This window comes from Stegostoma tigrinum, chromosome 30, assembly GCF_030684315.1.
Source record: "Stegostoma tigrinum isolate sSteTig4 chromosome 30, sSteTig4.hap1, whole genome shotgun sequence".
Classification (NCBI taxonomy): Eukaryota; Metazoa; Chordata; class Chondrichthyes; order Orectolobiformes; family Stegostomatidae; genus Stegostoma; species Stegostoma tigrinum.
In genome coordinates, this window is record NC_081383.1 from 37,188,372 (window position 1) to 37,207,813 (window position 19,442).

Below are 19,442 nucleotides of genomic sequence, written 5' to 3' on the forward strand. Positions count from 1 at the left end.
TCTTGCAACTTATTAATTACAAGATGCTAACAGTAGAAGTAGTTCACGCTCTGTAACTAACTTGATAACAGAAATTAATACCATAAACCTTGTAGTTAATTAAAACCGACTGTGTCTTTTTTTTTATATACATGACTGGGACGGTGGAAAATTATAAGAAGAATAACTAAATTTGATAAAGGTAGTGCATGGAATACATGGAATAACAGAATTCAAGCAGTCCATAGAGATTATCAAGTCTGAGACAGGCCAGAAGGAGAACAACCAGAAACTTTGGAATGCTAATTAGCAGGTTGCATAGAAAGATCCCAAGGCCTGGAGATTAACAATGTCTGTTAAACACCGTGAGATCATAGGAACTTGGGACTGTCCATAGGAATGCCCATCATTGATTAGATATTTCACAGGATTGTGTGTATGGAATCAGGAGGAAGGACATATTCACCATGTTGTATGTGACTACTGTAAAATCAGATTTTGTCATTGGCTCAGATCGGAAGCGAGATCAAAGATTAAGGGAATAACTGTGTTCTCACATCAAGGTCAGATTCAGGGAAGATCCTTTGGCCCTCTCCCTGCATTAACTGGTTCTTGCTTGAATAATAGTCAGCCACTTGCCTGAATCCTCCCTGCCACCTGAGTCAGTGTCCCCAGTCTAGCGGTACAGTCCTACAATGATAAAGTTTTGTTATACAGTACATATCTGGAGCAAGAAATATAATGTTTTACACTGAATTCCTGATCATTTAAATAAATTGCCTGTTGCTTTGCAGCTTGAGCTTCTTTCTGCAAATTCAATTGAGACTGTTGGCATCGCTACTTAGAATAGCATTTTTACCAGTCATTAGTTGCTGATCAGGAAACAGTGTGGCTTATTCTTTAATTGTTGCATTTGGGTGGCAAAGTTACTCCCAAAATACAGTACTGTTAGATAAGGTGTTCTAAGATCTTAACACCACAATGACGTCCAAGTCAGAAACAAAAACAGATTTTGCTGGAAATGCTTGGACCAGATCCGAAATGTTAACTCTGATTTCTCTTCACAGATGCTGCCAGACCTGCTGAACTTTTCCAGCAACTTCTGTTTTGTTTCTGATTGACAGCATCTGCAGTTCTTTCAGTTCTTGATGTGGAGGTGCTGGTATTGGACTGGGGTGGGCAAGGTCAGAAATCACACAACACCAAGTTATAGTCCAATAGGTTTATTTGAAAACACAAGCTTATGATACCTCAGTCCTTTTTCAGGTGTTACAGCAATGTGGATGACTCTTAAGTGCCCTCTGGACAAGTAAGGATGGGCAGTAAACGTTAGTAGCAAATTTGCTAGCCAGCAACACCTACATCCTGAGAATGAATTTTAAAAAAAGACTTGTGGATGGGAATTTGTACGAGGTGTTCCAGTGGGCCTGCTGTCCTTGTCTGTCTAGGTGGTGACAGTCTTGGATTTAACATTTGAAGAAGGACTGAGGATCCGAAAGCTTGTGTTTTCAAATAAAACCTTTGGTTCTTATTTAGTGCTGTCTAGGTGACAAATATGTCTAAGTTATGATGCAATGGGACTAGGAGGAGGTTGGAGGTGATGGTGGTCATTTGCTGCCTTTGTGATTCTAGGCGAAGGTTGAGAGTCTTGGGAGTTGTTGTTGGACAATCCTTGGTCAGTTGCTGCTGTGCCTATTTTAGACAGTACATTCTGTAGCCACAATATTCAGGAGGATCATGCTGGGTTCTAAGGAAGAGGAAAATACAGCTTGAACAGCTCGTATTGGAGCTGTACTTCATCAATTTCTCACATTTATCCATGTTTTTTCTCTCCACTTCCTGTTATTGCTGGCATCCTCTAGCTACACTCAGTCCCTGCTCTTTTTATTATTTTTATTTCATTCTATTTATTCCAGCTCACTGACACTGTTGTTCCTCTTCCTTCTGTTTCTATTTTTGTGCCCCATTTTTCATGGTCATTTGCGTCCATGCCTTCCTTTATTTCCCTTGGAATGCCTTGTGTTACCATTCATCATTGTACTGTGTGGTCCATCTATTTATGTTAGATTTCCCTCGTTGTTAAATATGTGTTCAATTTTGTGTTTATACGTCCTGAATGCCCTTCCATACCCCAATATTAGCCTTGTGCCTTGCAAATGGTAACTATACTTCAAAAATATTTAATTGGCTGAGAAGTAATTTGGGATTTTTTTTTCCTCTGTATACTGTGGTTGAAACTTGTGTCCTGTCTTCAGTATTACGTCTGCATTTTGTAGACGGAAACTAACAGCCACTAGTGCCAGAAGTTAAATGCAAGAATTTTGGCAAAGATCTATAGCTCGGATTATGGATGAGGTTGTTGACTTGCTCACCGAGCTGGCTTATTTTTGTTCAGATGTTTCATCACCATGTTAGGTGACATCATCAGTGGAACCTCCGAAGAAGCGATGTTATTCCACTCCGCTTGGAATTTACATTTGTGGCCCATTGTGGTGAGTACAAATCACTTCCAATTTTGATCTGTATGGCGAGTTTTGAGAAGATTTGGAGCTCAGGTTGAGGTTCTGGATGTGAGTTTGCTCGCTGAGCTGGAAGGTTCGTTTTCAGACGTTTTGTCACCATTCTAGGTAACATCACCAGTGAGCCTCCGGTGAAGTGCTGGTGTTAGGTCCCGCTTTCTGTTTATCTGTTTGGGTTTCCTTGGGTTGGTGATGACAATGCAGGAAATGACATTGCCAACCCAAGGAAACCTAAACAGATAAATAGAAAGCGGGACATAACACCAGCGCTTCACCGGAGGCTCACTGATGATGTTACCTAGAATGGTGACAAAACGTCTGAAAACGAACCTTGATCTGTATGGGTTTGTATATGGGGTCCAATTCTATGTTTGTCGATTGAAGTATAGGTGGAGAACAATGCCTCTAGGAATTAACGTGAGTGTCTATGTTTGGGTCAGGCTACTATGGTTACCGTGTCCCAGTTAAATTGGCCTTCATTGTCTGAATGTACCAATATTAAGGAGAGTTTGTCATTCCATTTTGCTGCTAGCTGATGTTCATGTATTCTGATGGCTAGTTTCTTTCCTGTCTGTCCAATGTAACGTTTGTAGCAGCTGTTGCATGGTATTTTGTAAATCACGTTTGTTCTGCATGTTCTGGGAATGGGGTCTTTAATCCTTAAGTGTTTGTCGTAGAGTGACCGTGGGCTTGTGGGCCACCATGATTCCTAGCGGTCTTAGGAATCTTGCTGTCAGTTCCAATGTGTTCTTGATGTGGGGTAGTGTGGCCTGTGTGTTAGGTTGTACTGTGTCCTCCTGTTGTTGTCTGTCTTGTAAGCATCCTGTGGATGAAGTTGCAGGGATATCTGTTTGAAGTGAGGATCTTGTACAAGTGTCCTTCCTCTTTCCTGCATAGTTCTGAAGTGTTGCAGTGTGTCCTGGCCTGTTTAAATGATGTCCTAATGCAGCTTTGTTTGGGACATTAGGGTGCCAGTTGAGGATTTGATCTGTATGGGCTGCTTTTCTGTGTGCTGAGGTTTGGAACTCTCTGTATGTTAAAGTAGAGTGATTGACAAACAGGAACAGAAGTTGAATATTGTTTTCTTCTTCTCTTGTAAATTTAATCTCTATGAATGCACTGTAAATAAATGCAGTGGTGGGTCGCTTCTAATTTGTTGCATTTAATAATGACAAATGTGTTGTATATGTACCAGATCCACAGTTTATTGTGGACATTATTATCCGTGTTTCTGGAATATTATGGATATTATCATCCGACAAACAATAACCAGCTAGTGGCAAAACGGCACAATGAACTCTCCTTAACATCAGCACATTCAGACAATGAAGGGCACCAATTTAACTGGGAAAAGGTAGCCATAGTAGCCCAAGACAAATACAGACACACGGGAATTCCTAGAGGCATGGTTCAATCAACAACCATATAGAATTGGACTCCATATACAAATTCATACAGATCAAAACTGGAAATGACAGTACTCACCATAATGGACCGGGCAGTATAAATTCCACGTGGAGTAGAATAACATTACTTCATCGGAAGCTCCATTGATAATGTCACCTAACATGGTGATGAAACATCTGAACGAAAACAAGCCAGGTCAGCGAGCAAGTCAACAACTTTGTTAAATGCAAGAAATGTAGAACAGAGCAAATGTACATAGGTTTGAGAGATTGGGAATTGTATTAATGAGCTAATAATTAAAGCACAGACTATGTCAACATTTATAAAGAAATTAGGTTAGAGATGAAAGGAAGTGTGATAAGTGATAAAGATATTGGAACAGGATGGATGTGAAATCAAGATTAAACTTCATGCAAACTCAGTTAAGTGGCTTGATGGGTTGCAGTTTTTATACAAAGATATTACACTGCAATGTGTCTGCTACTCATTTCTGCTTAACCTCTTTACAGTGAAAGTAATTCTGCACTCATCCCATTAATTGTTAATGTGAAATTTCTCTTCTTAAGAAGGGTTTCTCTGATTCTAACTCCTCCTTTATTTCTGAGATTGCGCTGGAATTTATGCCTGATTTGCGACTTTGACCATAAGGCAAAACCAACAGCTCAGTTTATGCAGAGACTGCTCAGTAAATGAATGAATTTCAATCACAAATGTACATGCATAATTAGGAGTGGTATCTAATCATCATTCATTCAGATTCACTTCTTTTAATAGTCTCACTCAGGCCCTAAACAAGACTGATTCACAAAGTAGTATGCTGACATATTTATAGCACATCTGCTCTGTGCATTCTGTTGCAACCAACTTCTCCTCCTCCCCTCTTCCCAGGTGTTATAAATAAAGTTGTAGAGACGTACAGCATGCAAAACAGACCCTTTGGTCTAAGTCATCCATGCTGACCAGTTATCCAAAGTTAAACCAAAATCATTGAATGAGAAACCATTGGGAACAGCTAATCAACTCTCCTTGCCTGTTAGTTTTTTTTACTGTTCCTGGGATCTGGGAGTCACTGGTTGGGCCAGCATTTATCACTCATCCTTGGTTGCCCTTGTGAAGTGGTGGTAAACTGCTTTCTTGAACCATAATAGTCTATGTTTTGAACAAACTTTCTGTGTGCTATTGGGAAGTGAGTTCTAGGATTTTGGCCTAGCAATGAGGAAGGAAGGTGAATACATCTCCAAGTTAGGATAGTGTGTGACTTCAGGAGAGGTGTTGGACTAAAAGTAATGTCACTGGATTAGCAATCCAGAACCCCAGGCCAGTACATGGAGTCACGGGTTTGAATCACACCACAACAGATGATAAAATCTGAATTCAATAAAATCTCAAATAGAGAACTGGCTTAATGGTGATCACATTGATTGATTGTTATTTTAAAAATCTTCACTCATTTGTTTTAGGGAAGGAAATCTGCCTTCCTTACCTTGATTGATCTCCATGTGATTCCAGACTCTCAACAATGTGGATGACTCTTAAGTGCCCTCCGGGCAAGTAAGGATGGGCAGTAAATGTTAGTAGCAAATTTGCTAGCCAGCAACGCCTACATCCTGTGAATGAATTTTAAAAAAAAACTTGGATGGGAACTTGTACAAGGTGTTCCAATGGGCCTGCTATCCTCGACCTTCAAGGTGGTGGAAGTCTTGGGTTTAAGAGGCAGTGTCAAAAAACATTGTCAAATTGCTTCAGTGCACCTTATAGATAGTACTGTGCAACAAGAATGAGCTAATAATCTTGCTGTGAGAAATCCTTTAGGAAAGATTAGCCATTATATAATAGAAAATAAATGGCCCATTTTGAAACTAGGATGCTAAATCTAAATAAAGGAAACTACAAACATATGAGAGATGGATTTACTGTGATAGACTAAGTAATACATAAAAGCCATAACAGTAGCTAGGGAATAGTTAATGTTTCAGGAAGGAATACATGCATTGCAACTGTATAAATTCCCTTCAGATGAAAGGATAGAACAGGAAAAGTGGTCAAATCATGGCTCACGAAAGAAATTAAGGATAATGATCAATCCAAAGAGGAATTGCGTAAAGTTCTTAGAAAAAAAATAGCAAGCCTGGGAGCAGTTTAGAATTCAGGAGAGGAGGACCAAGAGGTTGATTAGAGGATCAAATTTAACCTAGAATTGCCATCTGTCTCTCACCTACCGTGAGGAGCCTCCCGGCTGTACTGCTGTAAAGATTCCATGGATGTTCACCTTGAAGATTCAATTGATTGATTCCAGGGATGGCAGGTTGTTTTATAAGGAGACATTGGGTCAATTGGGCCTGTTTTCACGAGAGTTTAGCAGAATGAGAAGGGATCTCATTGTAAAATATAAAGTTCTGACAGGGCTGTAAAGTGTGGATGAAGGGATGGTGTCACAAACAAGAGATCGTGTACTGTTGACCATTTTGGTCTGAGATGAGGACGAATTTCTTTTTTCTGTCTCAGAAGAATTCTCTATCACAGGAAGCTACAGAGGCTATGTTATTGAATATATTTAAGAAAGAAATAGTTTTCTAGAGGCAAAATATGTCAAGAGGTATGTGAAGACAGAGTAGAAACATAGAGATGAAAGATCAGCCATGGTTATGTTGAATGGCAGCACAGGCTTGATGGGCTGAATGGACTATTCCTACTTTCCTTTTCTACTTTCCTATGATGGTGAATAGGCTATCAACCAGGCAGAATGCTTTTAGCCAGATGGTGTCAAGTTTATGTATTGTCGGAACTACTCTATCATACTCCAAGCCCATGTCTAGTTAGATGGTAGAAAAGTTTAAGGCAGTGGTTCCTCAAATATTTCACACTGTGACTCCATTTTGAGGCTTGTAAGTTGCTGTGTCAATGAGGTGGAGATATGGAAGAGTTGAGCACTGTTGTGGGTGCTTGCTCTTTACACTGCAGGGTTGTAAAGTTAAAAGGCTTATCTTTCTCCCTCCCACCTCTCTTACAGCCCCCTTCTTACAACCCCTCAATCTATGTAAATTGTTATTGTTGAAAAAATATATATTTTGTAAAGTTTTTTGCCTTGTATTCATGACAATTCACAATAACAAAATAAAGGGAAAACAATATTTATTGGATATGAGAGGAGAGTGCTGATTGGTTGGCAAGTATATTCTGGTGGAGATATTGCCATGGAGAATGCATGAGTTAGATAATGCTTGATAGTTAATTGTCAAGCTTTGTGTAAAGAATGTAGTTTGCATGAATGTAAAGATAGCCCACCAAAATGGTCAGTTCAGCAGTGAAGCAGGCCCACTAATGTAAGCTACTGACAACAGACATTGTAAACCAGAGTGAATTTCATACACATGCATGGTTTATTCCTCGATGTTCTGTGCATAACTTTGGTCCTACTGAAGACAGGGTTCCACATGTTTGGGTTGCGGGGGGGAGCAGGACTTAAGAATCTGGGAGTGGTGGTGCAAAGGTAAGGAGCACACATGAATGCTAGTATGCCTGGACAATCTTTCTCTGCTACTGCACACAGGCCTCAAAGTGGCTGTGGGAGAGAAAGAGACTATCACATGTCTCCTTTGGAATATGCCTTTACAAAGAATGTCTAGAAAGCAGTGCAGTTACTTTTGTTGTGGTTCGTTCCAAGCAGCTCAATGATGCAGAACTCTGTGCTCTATGGGCTGTTCCCTGGGCTACATACCAAGACAAACATAAACTGTTCCTGGATGATCATCAACTCAGTGAGACATGCTCCTCGGCCTGCCCGAGACTTGTTGGTCTTCCAGTGTAAAGAGTTGTCCTTGACCAAACATTGCAGACTGGCACATTCCAAAGTCTAGGACTACATGCTGAGGGATGCATTTAAGCTTGGGCCAGCTGCTATCAAAGTGTAGTGGGGAAAGGCCATCATCTATGGTCTTCCGAAGTATAACAGGGGTCCATTCAACTCTCAGATCCTTCATTGCCTCAAAATGAATGTAAGTAGTTTCCTGCATAAGGAGAAATGCCTTTGTTTTTGCAACTGCAGAGAAACTCTGTAATTTGTCATTCCTCAATGTGTCGCTTGTCTTTTCTCGGTCTCTGCAAATATTGTATAGAACTGTTTTAGGGCCTATTGTGGCACAGTGGTAGCATCCCACCTCTGAGCCAGGAGACCAGGGTTCAAGTCCTACCTGTTCCAGAGATATGTAATAACATCTCTGAATGGGTAAATTGGAATTTTTTTAAAGAACTGTTTTAGGACTTGTGTGTCTACATAACTTTTATGAATAAAGTATATTTTTTCAATTTAAAAAAAAAGGCCAGTACATAGCCAGTCATTGAGCAATACAGCTGGGAGGGTCCTCATGGTAGTTGAGAAAGACAGCTGGCAGTTCTGGACTAAATATGGATTGTTGGCTTGCAGCACTGAGAGGTTTTCACCTCTTACCCCTTCCAGGATTACAACACGACTCAGTGAAACAAGGTTGGTCCCTTGGCTTGATGGTAGTAAGGACATGGTCAAACCATGCAATTACACATTATAGTGGTACACACTTACGTTACCGATGATGACCCATGGCACCTCACAGATGCCCAGTTTTGAGCCACTAAATTTGTTCAGAATCTGTCCCATTTAGCCTGTAGTATCACCCAATGGAAATTAAGTATTTCTCAAGTTATTTGGATGACTCGATGTGGTGCTGAGAGTCATGTCACTGCCTCTGAATGAGAAGCTTTGGATTCAAGTCCCTCCCCAGGACTTAATAGTCATAGAAGGTGTATCATAGTAAATGAGTTGAATATCAATTTACATATCCTTCAAATACATGCCAATAGCAGGCAGGAAGAGCAAGAGAGATTCTCGTTCAGCCATGTAATAAGAAACATTGAATTCTTTGTCTTCCTTATCCATAGCTCCAGATTTACAACATGCATATAAAAATGTACCTTGCCACAGAAACTTTAAGTGAATACACTACCAAAAGTAAAATAACATTTCAGTGCAGTGTTTTCAATGGACTGCATTATCAGAGATGCAACCTTCAACTGCGATATAAAAGTTAGATAATAATTGACCAAACTGGAAGAAGCAAAGGCAGTTCCCTCAGTGCTCTGATCAACGAACATCCCTTCCTCAACTATAGTTGGAAATTAACTGTCATTCACTACTTGGTCTTGTGGGACCTTGCTGTGCACCCTGCCCAACTTTACATTAAGCAGACGAAAGTCCTGAATGCAGTAAAATGAATGAACCCACCAGTACGGAAATGATATTCTGCATGTAAAAAGGGTGCCTGGAAGGTAGGAAAATGTATCAATCATGTCGAGAATCAAAATTTCCTTTTAGTGTATAGCTGCAGAACAATCCCCAAAACAAATTTTCTAATTATTCTATAATAATTATTACTTTCTAAAACAATGGTCTTATTTTTGTAGTCAAACCAAGCAGTTAGTTTGAAAAAGAGATAACAAGGTATAGAGCTGGATGAACACAGCAGGCCAAGCAGCATCAGAGGAGCAGGAAGGCTGACGTTTCAGGCCTAGACCCTTCTTCAGTAGGGTCTAGGCACGAAACGTCAGCCTTCCTGCTCCTCTGATGCTGCTTGGCCTGCTGTGTTCATCCAGCTCTACACGTTGTTATCTCAGATTCTCCAGCATCTGCAGTTCCTACTATCTCTGAAACAAATCAGTTCATTTGTTTTTGTTGAGAATGATTAAGGCGTATTAGCTACAACAAAGGGAACATCTCCCTGAACGTTTTTCAAACAATAGTGAGATATTTTTGTTTAATTTTTCACAATGCAAACAATCATTTAGTATTTTTTGACAGTGCAGCATTCACTCAGTACTGTAACCAGCATAGATTGTGTACGAAGTGTACATCAAACACATGACCTTCTGACTCAGAGGTGAATGTTATCTTTGTGATAACACTGATATCTTAATGATGGAATAATACATTGTTGGCAGTATACGGAAGGCCCTCCTCGGTCTCCAGAGTGGCTACATTTCAAAAGTAATCAATTGGCTGAAAAATGCTTTAGAACATCTCAAGGAAGTGAAATATTTATTCTAAAGCTTGAAATGTTCCTTCAAAAATATCTAAACCCACTCGTGAAAAAATAGCAGTCTGTGAACTTCAGTTTCCCCCTTTGTTTAAACAGAGTAATTGCTGGAATTCTTGGCATTGAACGATCAACGTGAAACGTTCCACATATTGTCTTTTCCCAGATGCTACCTGACCTTTCCAACATTTTTATTCATTAACGTAGCTGGCTCAAACAACAACATTTAAGTTTTTTTATAGTACAATATTTTTGAGTTGTGCAGCTTTACAAGTTGAGTTGGTCGGTCGGAATATAATTATGACCTGTCCCTTAAACACCTAAAAGACTCATTTGCGGAACTGGATTGCACTGACCAGACACCAAAACAACTGCCAACATCAAATAATAACAGCTGGTATAGGCGCAAGTGAATAGCTTTCTTTAAAACCTTAGGAGAGGAAAGTAAAGAAAAACGCGTAGAGAGGTTTAATAAACCTCAGGCATGTAAAACATAAAGGGACGGGTGGTGAGGAAGTACTTTTATCGATGGCAGCCAATCGGGCGGGTGACCTTTTTGTTTGATCGCTGCCGGCAATGGGTTGGGCGGGTGACCTTTTGTTCAGTACATCTCTGGAAACCGAAGAGCCGGCTGGCGGAAGCGAAGCTGCTGGGGTGGGCCCTATTCCAGGAAGGTGGCTGATAACCTCGAGGACGGCTTGATCAGTGCACTTGGGCCGGCCACAGAATGCATTGGTCGGCGCGGCGAATGGCCGCACTCCATTTCAGCGCTGGCATCAGGAATAACTGCTCCAGGATGTGATCTTGTTATTTCCGGGCGGGCTTGCTTTGATCTTTCGAAAGTTCACGGATGAACAACAGAAAGAAATTGATTTTTAATGTAAATGGTTTCTTACGGTTTTTCCCGTGCAGATTTCCAGACCAGCGCTGTGTCCAGGGAGAAGATTGGAAGCCCTTTCGCTGCCGGGGAGTACAACTGCACCTTCCCAGTAACCGGACATAGCCAGTAGCGCCGCTGCTGACGGGAGGCCTGCAACTACAGCGTGTCAGGCAGCTGTTGACATAGGGGTTGAGGATTTCCATTGTGCCGTCGCCATACCGCGATGTTTCGTCCATTAAAGCGAAAATGGTAATCAGACGAACAGAAAAAAGAAAGGTTCCTGCTGAAAATTAACATTGGTGCAAGAATGGAATGACAGGCAGTGTCAGTAGGCCACTAGCTTGGGACTGTTAGTAGAACAGGCAAATAAAATTTTGGAGATGGTTGTATATTAGATGCTAATGTCATGTACAATAAAAAGCCAGCCAAAGGGACCAGTAGTACGCATTCATGTGGAAGTATTAGGTGGCCGGGAACAGATGAAAACAACACAAGTAGTCATTGGTTTTCAAAGACTTGAGGTTGGACAACTTTTACATCAAGATTGCAGTTGTTTTGAGCATGGTTGGTACAGAGTGACCAAAAAAGAACTACACTGTAAACAGAATGCAAACATTGTGATTGAACAAGTAGGAATTTGGTCCAGAGGGAGGTAGCTGCCCTGGTTTTTTTTCTTTCGTTCATGTAAGCATAAGACAAATAACATCAAAAATGTAAGTGATCTCGACAAAGACATGGCTGATTAGATTGTGACTGAGCTAAAGTATGTTGCAGTTGGTATGTATGGAGGATGTACAGAGTGTGCATGAACACTTCCCCAATAGTTGTATTAATCTTAAATTCTTCTGGCACAGACTCATTGATTTGAAGTGTGAATTGGAAACATGCTGATACATTAGGAAGGGAGATCTGATTTTGGCCAGTTTGCTTCAGACTTTCAATATATTGCGTGGGGTTAGTTTCAGAATGAGATTGGTGCAACCATTAATGTACAGTGTAAGGGGAATCCATGTCAGACAAAAAACAGAATAGGCATTAGAATGTCTGGATTATTAGCTAAAACAAATGAAAACTGAAAAATAAACATATTGGGGAGGTGAAATCTTAGCCCCTAATATTGAATCAGGAGTAAGGAATTCGCTGAAATAGGCATGAGAAAAATAATGACTTCTTTTTATTGATTCATTTTTTGGGACTTCGGTGTCACTGGCTGGCCACCATTTATTGCCTGTCTCTAAGTTGCCCTTGAGGAGGTGGTGGTGAGCTGCCTTCTTGACCACCTGCTGTGGGTTGACCTACAGTGCCACTAGGGAGGGAATTCCAGGATTTTGACCCAGCTGATTTATTTCTAAGTCAGGATGGTGACTGGCTTGGAGGGGAACCTGCAGGTGGTGATGTTCCCATTTATCTGCTACCCTTGTCATTCTAGATGGAAGTGGTCGTGGATTTGGGAGGTGCTGCCTGAGGATTTTGGTGAATTTCTGCATTGCATCTTGTAGATAGTAAGCACTGTTGCTACTGAGCAATGATGGTGGAGGGAGTGGATGTTTGTGAATACAGTGCCAATCAAGCAGGCTGCTTTGACCTGGATGGTGTCAAGCCTCTTGAGTGTCGTTGGGGTTGCACTTATCCAGGGAAATGGGGAGTATTGCTTCACATTTCTAACTTGTGCCTTGTAGATGGTGGACAGGCTTTTGAGAGTCAGGAGGTGAGATATTCGCTGCAATATTCGTAGTCTGTGACCTACTCTTGCAGTCACTGCATTTATATGGTGAATCCAGTCGAGTTTCTGATCAATGATAACCCTCAGGATGTTGATGGTAGGGAATTCAGTGATGGTAACACCATTGAATGTCCAGGGGCTACAGTTTAGGTAGTCTCTGATTGGTGATGGTCATTGCGTGGCATTTGTGTGACACAAATATTACTTGCCAGTTGTCAGCTCAAGTCTGGATATTATCCAGATCTTGTTGCATTTGGACATGGACTGCTTCAGTGTCTGAGGATTTGTGAATGGTGCTGAACATTGTGCAATCATCATTCCCTTATAATGGGAAGGTCATTGATAAAGCAGCTGAAGATGGTTGGGCCTGGGACACTACCCTGAGGAACTCCTGCAGAGATGTCCTGGAACTGAGATGACTGACCTCCAACAACCACAACCATCTTCCAATGGGTCAGGTATGATTCTAACCCTGTTGGCCCCCTGATACCCATTTATTCCAGTATTGCTAGACTCCTTGATGCCACACTCAGCCAAAAACAACCTTGATGTCAAAGCTGCCATTTTCACCTTACCTCTGGAATTCAGCTGTTTTGTCCATGTTTGAACCAAGGCTGTAATGAGGTCAGGAACTGAGTGGCACTGGCGTATCCCAGACTGGGTGTCACTGAGTAGGTTATTGCTGAATAGGTGCTGCTTGTTAGCACTGTTGATGACACCTTCCATCACTTCACTGATGATTGACAGTAGACTGATGGGGTGGATATTGGCCGGGTTGAATTTGTCCTGCTTTTTATGTACAGGATGTAATTGGGTAATTTTCCACATTGTCAGATAGATACCAGTGATGTGACTGTACTAGAGCAGATTGGCTAGGAGCATGGCACGTTCTGGAGCACAGGTCTTCAGGACTATTACCAGAATGTTGTCAGGGCCGTAGCCTTTGCAGTATCCAGTGCCTCCAACCATTTCTTGATATCACGTGGAGTGCATTGAATTGTCTGAAGATCGGTATCTGTAATGCTGGGGGACCAGTGGAGGAGGCTGAGATGGATCATCCACTTAGCCCTTCTGGCTGACGATTTATGCGACAGCTTCAGCCTTATCTTTTGCACTGATATGCTGGGCTGTTCCATCATTGAGGATGGGAATATTTGTGGAGCCACCTTCTCCAGTGAATTCTTTAATTGTCTACCACCAGTCACAACTGGATGTGGCAGGACTGCAGAGCTAAGATCTGATCTGTTGGTTGTGGGATCATTTAACTTTGTCTATCACTTCCTGCTTATGCTGTTTGTGCAAGTCGTCCTGTTTGGCTTTACCAGATTGACACCTCATTTTCAGGTATGCCTGGTACTGCTCCAGGCATGTCCTCCTACACTCACCATTGAACCAGGGTTGATCCCCAGGCCTGGTGGTAATGGTTGAGTTGGGGTTATGCCAGGCCATGAGGTTACAGATTGCACTGGACTACAATTTTGTTGCTGTTGATGGCCCACTGCATCTCATGGATGCCCAGACCTGAGCTACTAGATCTGTACAAAGTCTATCCCATATAGCATGGTGATAGTGCCACACAACATGATGGAAGTTATTCTCAATGTGAAGGCAGAACTTTGTCTTCACAAGGATTGTGCAGTGGTCGTTCTTCCTGATACTGTCATGGATAGATGCTTCTGCAGCTGTCACATTGGTAAGGATGAGGTATGTTTTTCCCTTTTGTTGGTTCCCTCACTACCTGCTGCAAACCCAGTGTAGCAGCTATGTCCTTTAGGACCTGACCAGCTCAATCAGTAGCACTGCTGCTGAACCACTCTTTGCAGTGGATGTTGAAGTTTCCCACCCAGGGTACATTTTGTGCCCTTGTTTGCCATCCTCCGTGCTTCCTCTCAAGTGTTGCTCAACATAGAGGAGTACTGATTCATCAGCCAAGGGAGAACAGTATGTGGTAATCAGCAGGAGGTTACTTTGCCCTTGTTTAACCTGAAGCCATGAGACTTCAAGGGATATAGAGTCAATGTTGAGGACTCCCAGGGCAACTCCCTCCTGACTTTATAGCACTGTACTGCCACTTCTGCTGGCTTTGTCCTGCTGGTGGGACAGGACGTATCCAGGGATGGTAAGGGTGGTGTCAGGGACATAGTTTTACTCACGGAATTACACCTTACAGACAATGTATGTCAGGCTGTTGCTTAATTAGTCTGTGAGACAACTCTCCCAATTTTGACACTAGCTTCCCGATGTTAGTAAGGAGGACTTTATAGGGTTGACAGGGCTGTTTCTGCTATTATCTTTTCCAGTGCCTAGGTCGATGGACAGATCACCTGGCAGTTTTATTACTTTTGAGACCCTGTAGCAATTGGTACAACTGAATACCTTGCCAGGCCATTTCAGATGGCAGTTGAGAGTAAACCACATTCCTGTTGTCCTGGAGTCACATGTAGGATAGATGAACTGAGGATGGCAAATTTCCTTCCTTGAAGAATATTAGTCAGCCAGTTGGATTTTTCTGACAATCCACAATGGTTTCATGGTCATCAGTAAATTCTTAATTCCAGATTTTTTTTTCTTCAAATTCCACCAACTGCCCTGGTGGGATTCAAATCTGGGTCCCCAGAACATTATCTGGGTCTTTGGATTATTAGTCTAGCGAGGAAACCACTACACCATCGCCTCTGTTTAGTAGTAATAAAATAACGCCCCCTGTCAACCATGGCAAGCATCACGCAAACAACTATTTGAACAAATAGTAATTGAAGTTTGTGTTGCAGATTATTTGGAGCCAAGGGTACAGATGCAGCATTTGCTGACAACAAGGAGTTGATTGGTTCATGGACAAATGACCACTTTTCAATGAGAAAGACCTTTTGCCTGCTAACAACTATATGATTGATTAATCCATAACTGAACAGTTTGGAGCTGGGAATGAATTAGTGAGAAAGATGTTCCTCCTCAGCCCAGGGGCAGTCTCTGTTTTCTGCACACAAGACTAATTTTAAAATTGAAGTAAACCAGTTTATCTTGCCCGCAATAGTTTTAAGCTGTGACTTTTAACCTCGACCTTTTATTTAAAAACAAAAGGACCTTGCCACGTTGTGTCTCTTACCAACCAGTGGAAACATGCGGAGAAAGAGACTGAAGAAACATGCTGGCCAACAGAAGAGCCTCAAGGATCGTCTTATCAAGAAAATTGGAGAACAAAGACTTACTGAAGTGTCTTTCCAGTTTTTTCCCCTCTGCCCATAATCTGTTTACTCTGTTTATCTTTGGGACGGAGACTCTGTATGCATAACATGGAGTTTATGAGGGGATTAGAGATTTAATTAGTAGTACTATATGCTAATTGTTTTTAATTTTTTCTGTAGCTAGAGCATAATTGTAATAAATAATAATTCATGTTCAGCACAGAAACTTGGACTATTTTCTGACAACCTGAATGTAAAGATGTGCAAGATAGCAGCGGATTAGGATGTTCCTGTCAAAGCTCCTGTGCTCTGCTTGTTCTTTTTCCCGTGTTTTCCTTTTTTGTCTCCTTTCTTTTGTTCTTCTCTCCCCTTAGCACTAGAGTCAGCAGTAAGTCCAGAGCAGCGAGCCCTTGTGTCCCAGAACACTGCAAACAGCGAGCCCTGTGACAGCGGGTTGGCTGCAAGCCCCAGAGCAGCCCACATAATTTATTTTCTCCATGATTTTTATTGACTTTTAAAACTTTCCCAATTCTGTGGCTTGCCACTAATTTTGCCAGTGCTTCTGTTTCTTTCAATTTGATATTATCTTTAACTTCCTTAGTTAACCACGATCAGTTTATCCCCTTCTTAAAGTCCTTCTTCCTCACTAAAATATACCTTTGCTGAGAGTCATAAAGTGTTTTCCTAAAGGTCTGCCATCATTCATCTTATAGCTTGTCTGCTAAACTTTCTTTTCCAGTTCACCCCAGCCAACTAAGCCTTCATTGTTATGTAATTGACCTTACTTAAGTTTTTAGCGCAGTTGTTTCTGGCTGATGTTCCTCATTCACAGTGACTGCTACTTTTAGCTATGTTGTGATCACTGTTCCATAGGGTCTCTTACTCTGTGATCATTTATTAATCTTGCCTCATTACCAGATCTAAAAGAACCTAATCCCCTTGGTAGAATTCTCAGCATATTGTTCTGGGAAAGTAATCTGATTGCACTCCGTGAATTTTAGTCTGTTTCCATTTGCCAATTTGATTTTCACATGGACCCCTCGTTATCTTAATTGTTTTTATTTCTCCTAATTTTTAAAATTCCTCTTGGTTTTTTTTCACCTATGGGCCATGGTCATCAGGGGTTGGCCATCCATTTATTTATTTATTATTGCCCCTGGTTGCTCTCGAAGGTGGTGGTGAGCTTCATTTTTGAACCACAGCAGCCATGTTCTTTGGCTGCCCCACAGTGCCCTTGGCGATGGAATTCCAGGATTTTTACTCAGTGAAAGCGAAGGAATGGCAATATATTTCCAAGTTAGGATGGTGAGTGGCTTGGAGGGGAGCTTGCAGGTGGTGGTGTTCCCATGTATTTGCTGCCCTTGTCTTTCTAGATGGAAGTGCTAGGAGTTTTGGAAGGTGTTGTCTAAGTATTTTTGGTGATTTTCTACAGTGCGTCTTGTAGATAGTACACACTCCTGCTACTGAGATGGAGGTGATGAATGCTTATGGTGCCAATCAAGCAGGCTGCTTTGTCCTGGACGGTGTCATAGCTTCTTGAGTGTTGTTGGAGCTGCACTCAATCAGGCATGTGTCAGATATTCCATCACACTCTTCACTTGTGCCTTATAGATACTGGACCGGCTTTGGGGACTTGAAAGGTGATTACTTGCCACATGGAGTGCAATCAGATTACTTTCCTGGGCAATATGTTGTGAATTCTACCAAGGGGATTAGGCTCTTTTAGATCTGCTAATGAGGCAAGATTAATAAATGATCACAGAGTAAGAGACCCTATGGAACATTCAGAGGCTCTGACCTGCTCTTGTAGCCACTGTATTTATGTGGTAAGTCCGTTTCAGTTTTTGGTCAGTGATAACGCCCAGGATGTTGATAATGGGGGATTCAGTGATGGTAGCACCATTGAATTTTAATGAGCAGTGGTTAAATTGTCTTTTGTTGGAGATGGCCATTGCTTGGCATTTGCGTGGTGCGAATGTCACTTGCCACTTGTCAGCCCATGTCTGAATATTGTCCAGATCTTGTTGCATTTGAACATGGATTGCTTCAGTATTTGAGGATTTGCAAATAGTGCCAAACATTGTGCCATCATCGGCGAACATTCCTATTTCTGATCTTATGATGGAGAGAAAGTCGGTTGGGGCGGCACGGTGGCTCAGTGGTTAGCACTGCAGCCTCACAGTGCCAGGGACCCGGGTTCAATTCCAGCCTCGGATAACTGTCTGTGCGGAGTTTGCACATTCTCCTCGTGTCTGCGTGGGTTTCCTCCAGGTGCTCAGGTTTCCACCCACAGTCCAAAGATGTGCAGGCTAGGTGGATTGGCCATGCTAAATTGCACGTAGTGTTCAGGGGTGAGTGGGTTATAGGGGAATGGGTCTGGGTGGGATGCTTCAAGGGGCGGTGTGGACTTGTTGGGCCGAAGGGCCTGTTTCCACACTGTTGGGGATCTAATCATCAATGAAGCAGGCGAGGATGATTGGACCTCAGTCACAACCCTGAGGAACCTTTGCAGAGATGTTCTGAATCTGAGGTGACTAACCTCCAACAATGACAACCATCTTCCTATTTGTCAGGTAAGATTTCAATCGCTGGGGAGTTTTCCAGGCTAGGTGAGTGGACGGATGCATGGCAGTTGCAGTTTAATGTGGATAAATGTGTGGTTATCCACTTTGGTGGCAAGAACAGGAAGGCAGATTACTATCTCAATGGAGTCAAGTTAGGTAATGGGGAAGTACAACAAGATCTAGGTGTTCTTGTACATAAGTCAATGAAAGCAAGCATGCAGGTGCAGCAGGCAGTGAAGAAAGCTAATAGCATGCTGGCCTTCATAACAAGAGGAATTGAGTATAGGAGCAAAGAGGTCCTTCTGCAGCTGTACAGGGCCCTGGTGAGACCGCACCTGGAGTATTGTGTGCAGTTTTGCTCTCCAAATTTGAGGAAGGACATTCTTGCTATTGAGGGAGTGCAGCGTAAGTCCACAAGGTCAATTCCTGGAATGGCAGGACTATCATATGTCGAAACATTGAAGCAACTGGGCTTGTATACATGAGTTTAGAAGGATGACAGGGGATCTGATTGAGACATATAAGATTATTAAGAGATTGGACACAGGAAGCATGTTTCTGCTGATGGGTGAGTCCAGAACCAGAGGACACAATTTAAAAATAAGGGGTAGGCCATTTAGAACAGAGTTGAGGAAAAACATCTTCACCCAGAGAGTGGTGGACATATGGAATGCTCTGCCTCAGAAGGCAGTGGAGGCCAACCCTCTGGAGATTTTCAAGGAAGAGATGGATAGAGCTCTTAAAGATAGTGGAATCAAGGGTTATGGGGATAAGGCAGGAACAGGATACTGATTGTGGATGATCAGCCATGATCATATTGAATGGTGGTGCTGGCTCGAAGGGCTGAATGGCCTTCTCCAGCACCTATTGTCTATACCCATTGATTCCAGTTTTGCTTCAACTCCTTGATACCACATTCAGTCAAATACAGCCGTTGTGTTACTCTCACCTCCAAAATTCAGCAATTTTGTCCACGTTTAAACCAAGGCTGTGATGAGGTCAGGAGCTGAATGGCCCTGGCAGAATCCAAACTGGGTGTCTTTGAGCAGGTGATGTTTACGTGGTTTCCAGAAAAGCATTGATAAAGTCACTCATTGACAATATGTGGCCAGTAGTGTCT

General features: G+C 42.1%; 1 protein-coding gene and 1 long non-coding RNA gene across 9 annotated transcripts in view; one reads left to right on the plus strand and one right to left on the minus strand.

Moving 5' to 3' along the window:
- The window catches only part of LOC132206060 (uncharacterized), a 41,677-nt gene extending 25,709 nt beyond the window's left edge, over nt 1-15,968 (plus strand). Inside the window, exons 2-3 of the long non-coding RNA XR_009442790.1 lie at nt 10,883-11,099; nt 15,655-15,968. This is a non-coding gene — a long non-coding RNA (uncharacterized LOC132206060). The remainder of the gene's footprint in view (nt 1-10,882; nt 11,100-15,654) is intronic.
- Nucleotides 1-19,442, minus strand: part of LOC125466013 (E3 SUMO-protein ligase PIAS4-like) — a 118,223-nt gene that overhangs the window by 83,020 nt on the left and 15,761 nt on the right. For 3 of the 8 annotated variants that reach the window (XR_009442789.1, XM_048560095.2, XM_048560094.2), the window contains exon 1: nt 10,867-11,010. The exons of 1 other annotated variant lie outside the window; for it this stretch is intronic. Coding sequence is in view for 4 of the 7 variants with exons in the window: in XM_048560095.2 (XP_048416052.1) it covers nt 10,867-10,971 (105 nt within the window). In the remaining 3 variants the exon portion in view is untranslated. 4 more of the 8 variants (XM_048560098.2, XM_048560099.2, XM_059638431.1 and 1 more) reach the window with 4 other exon arrangements.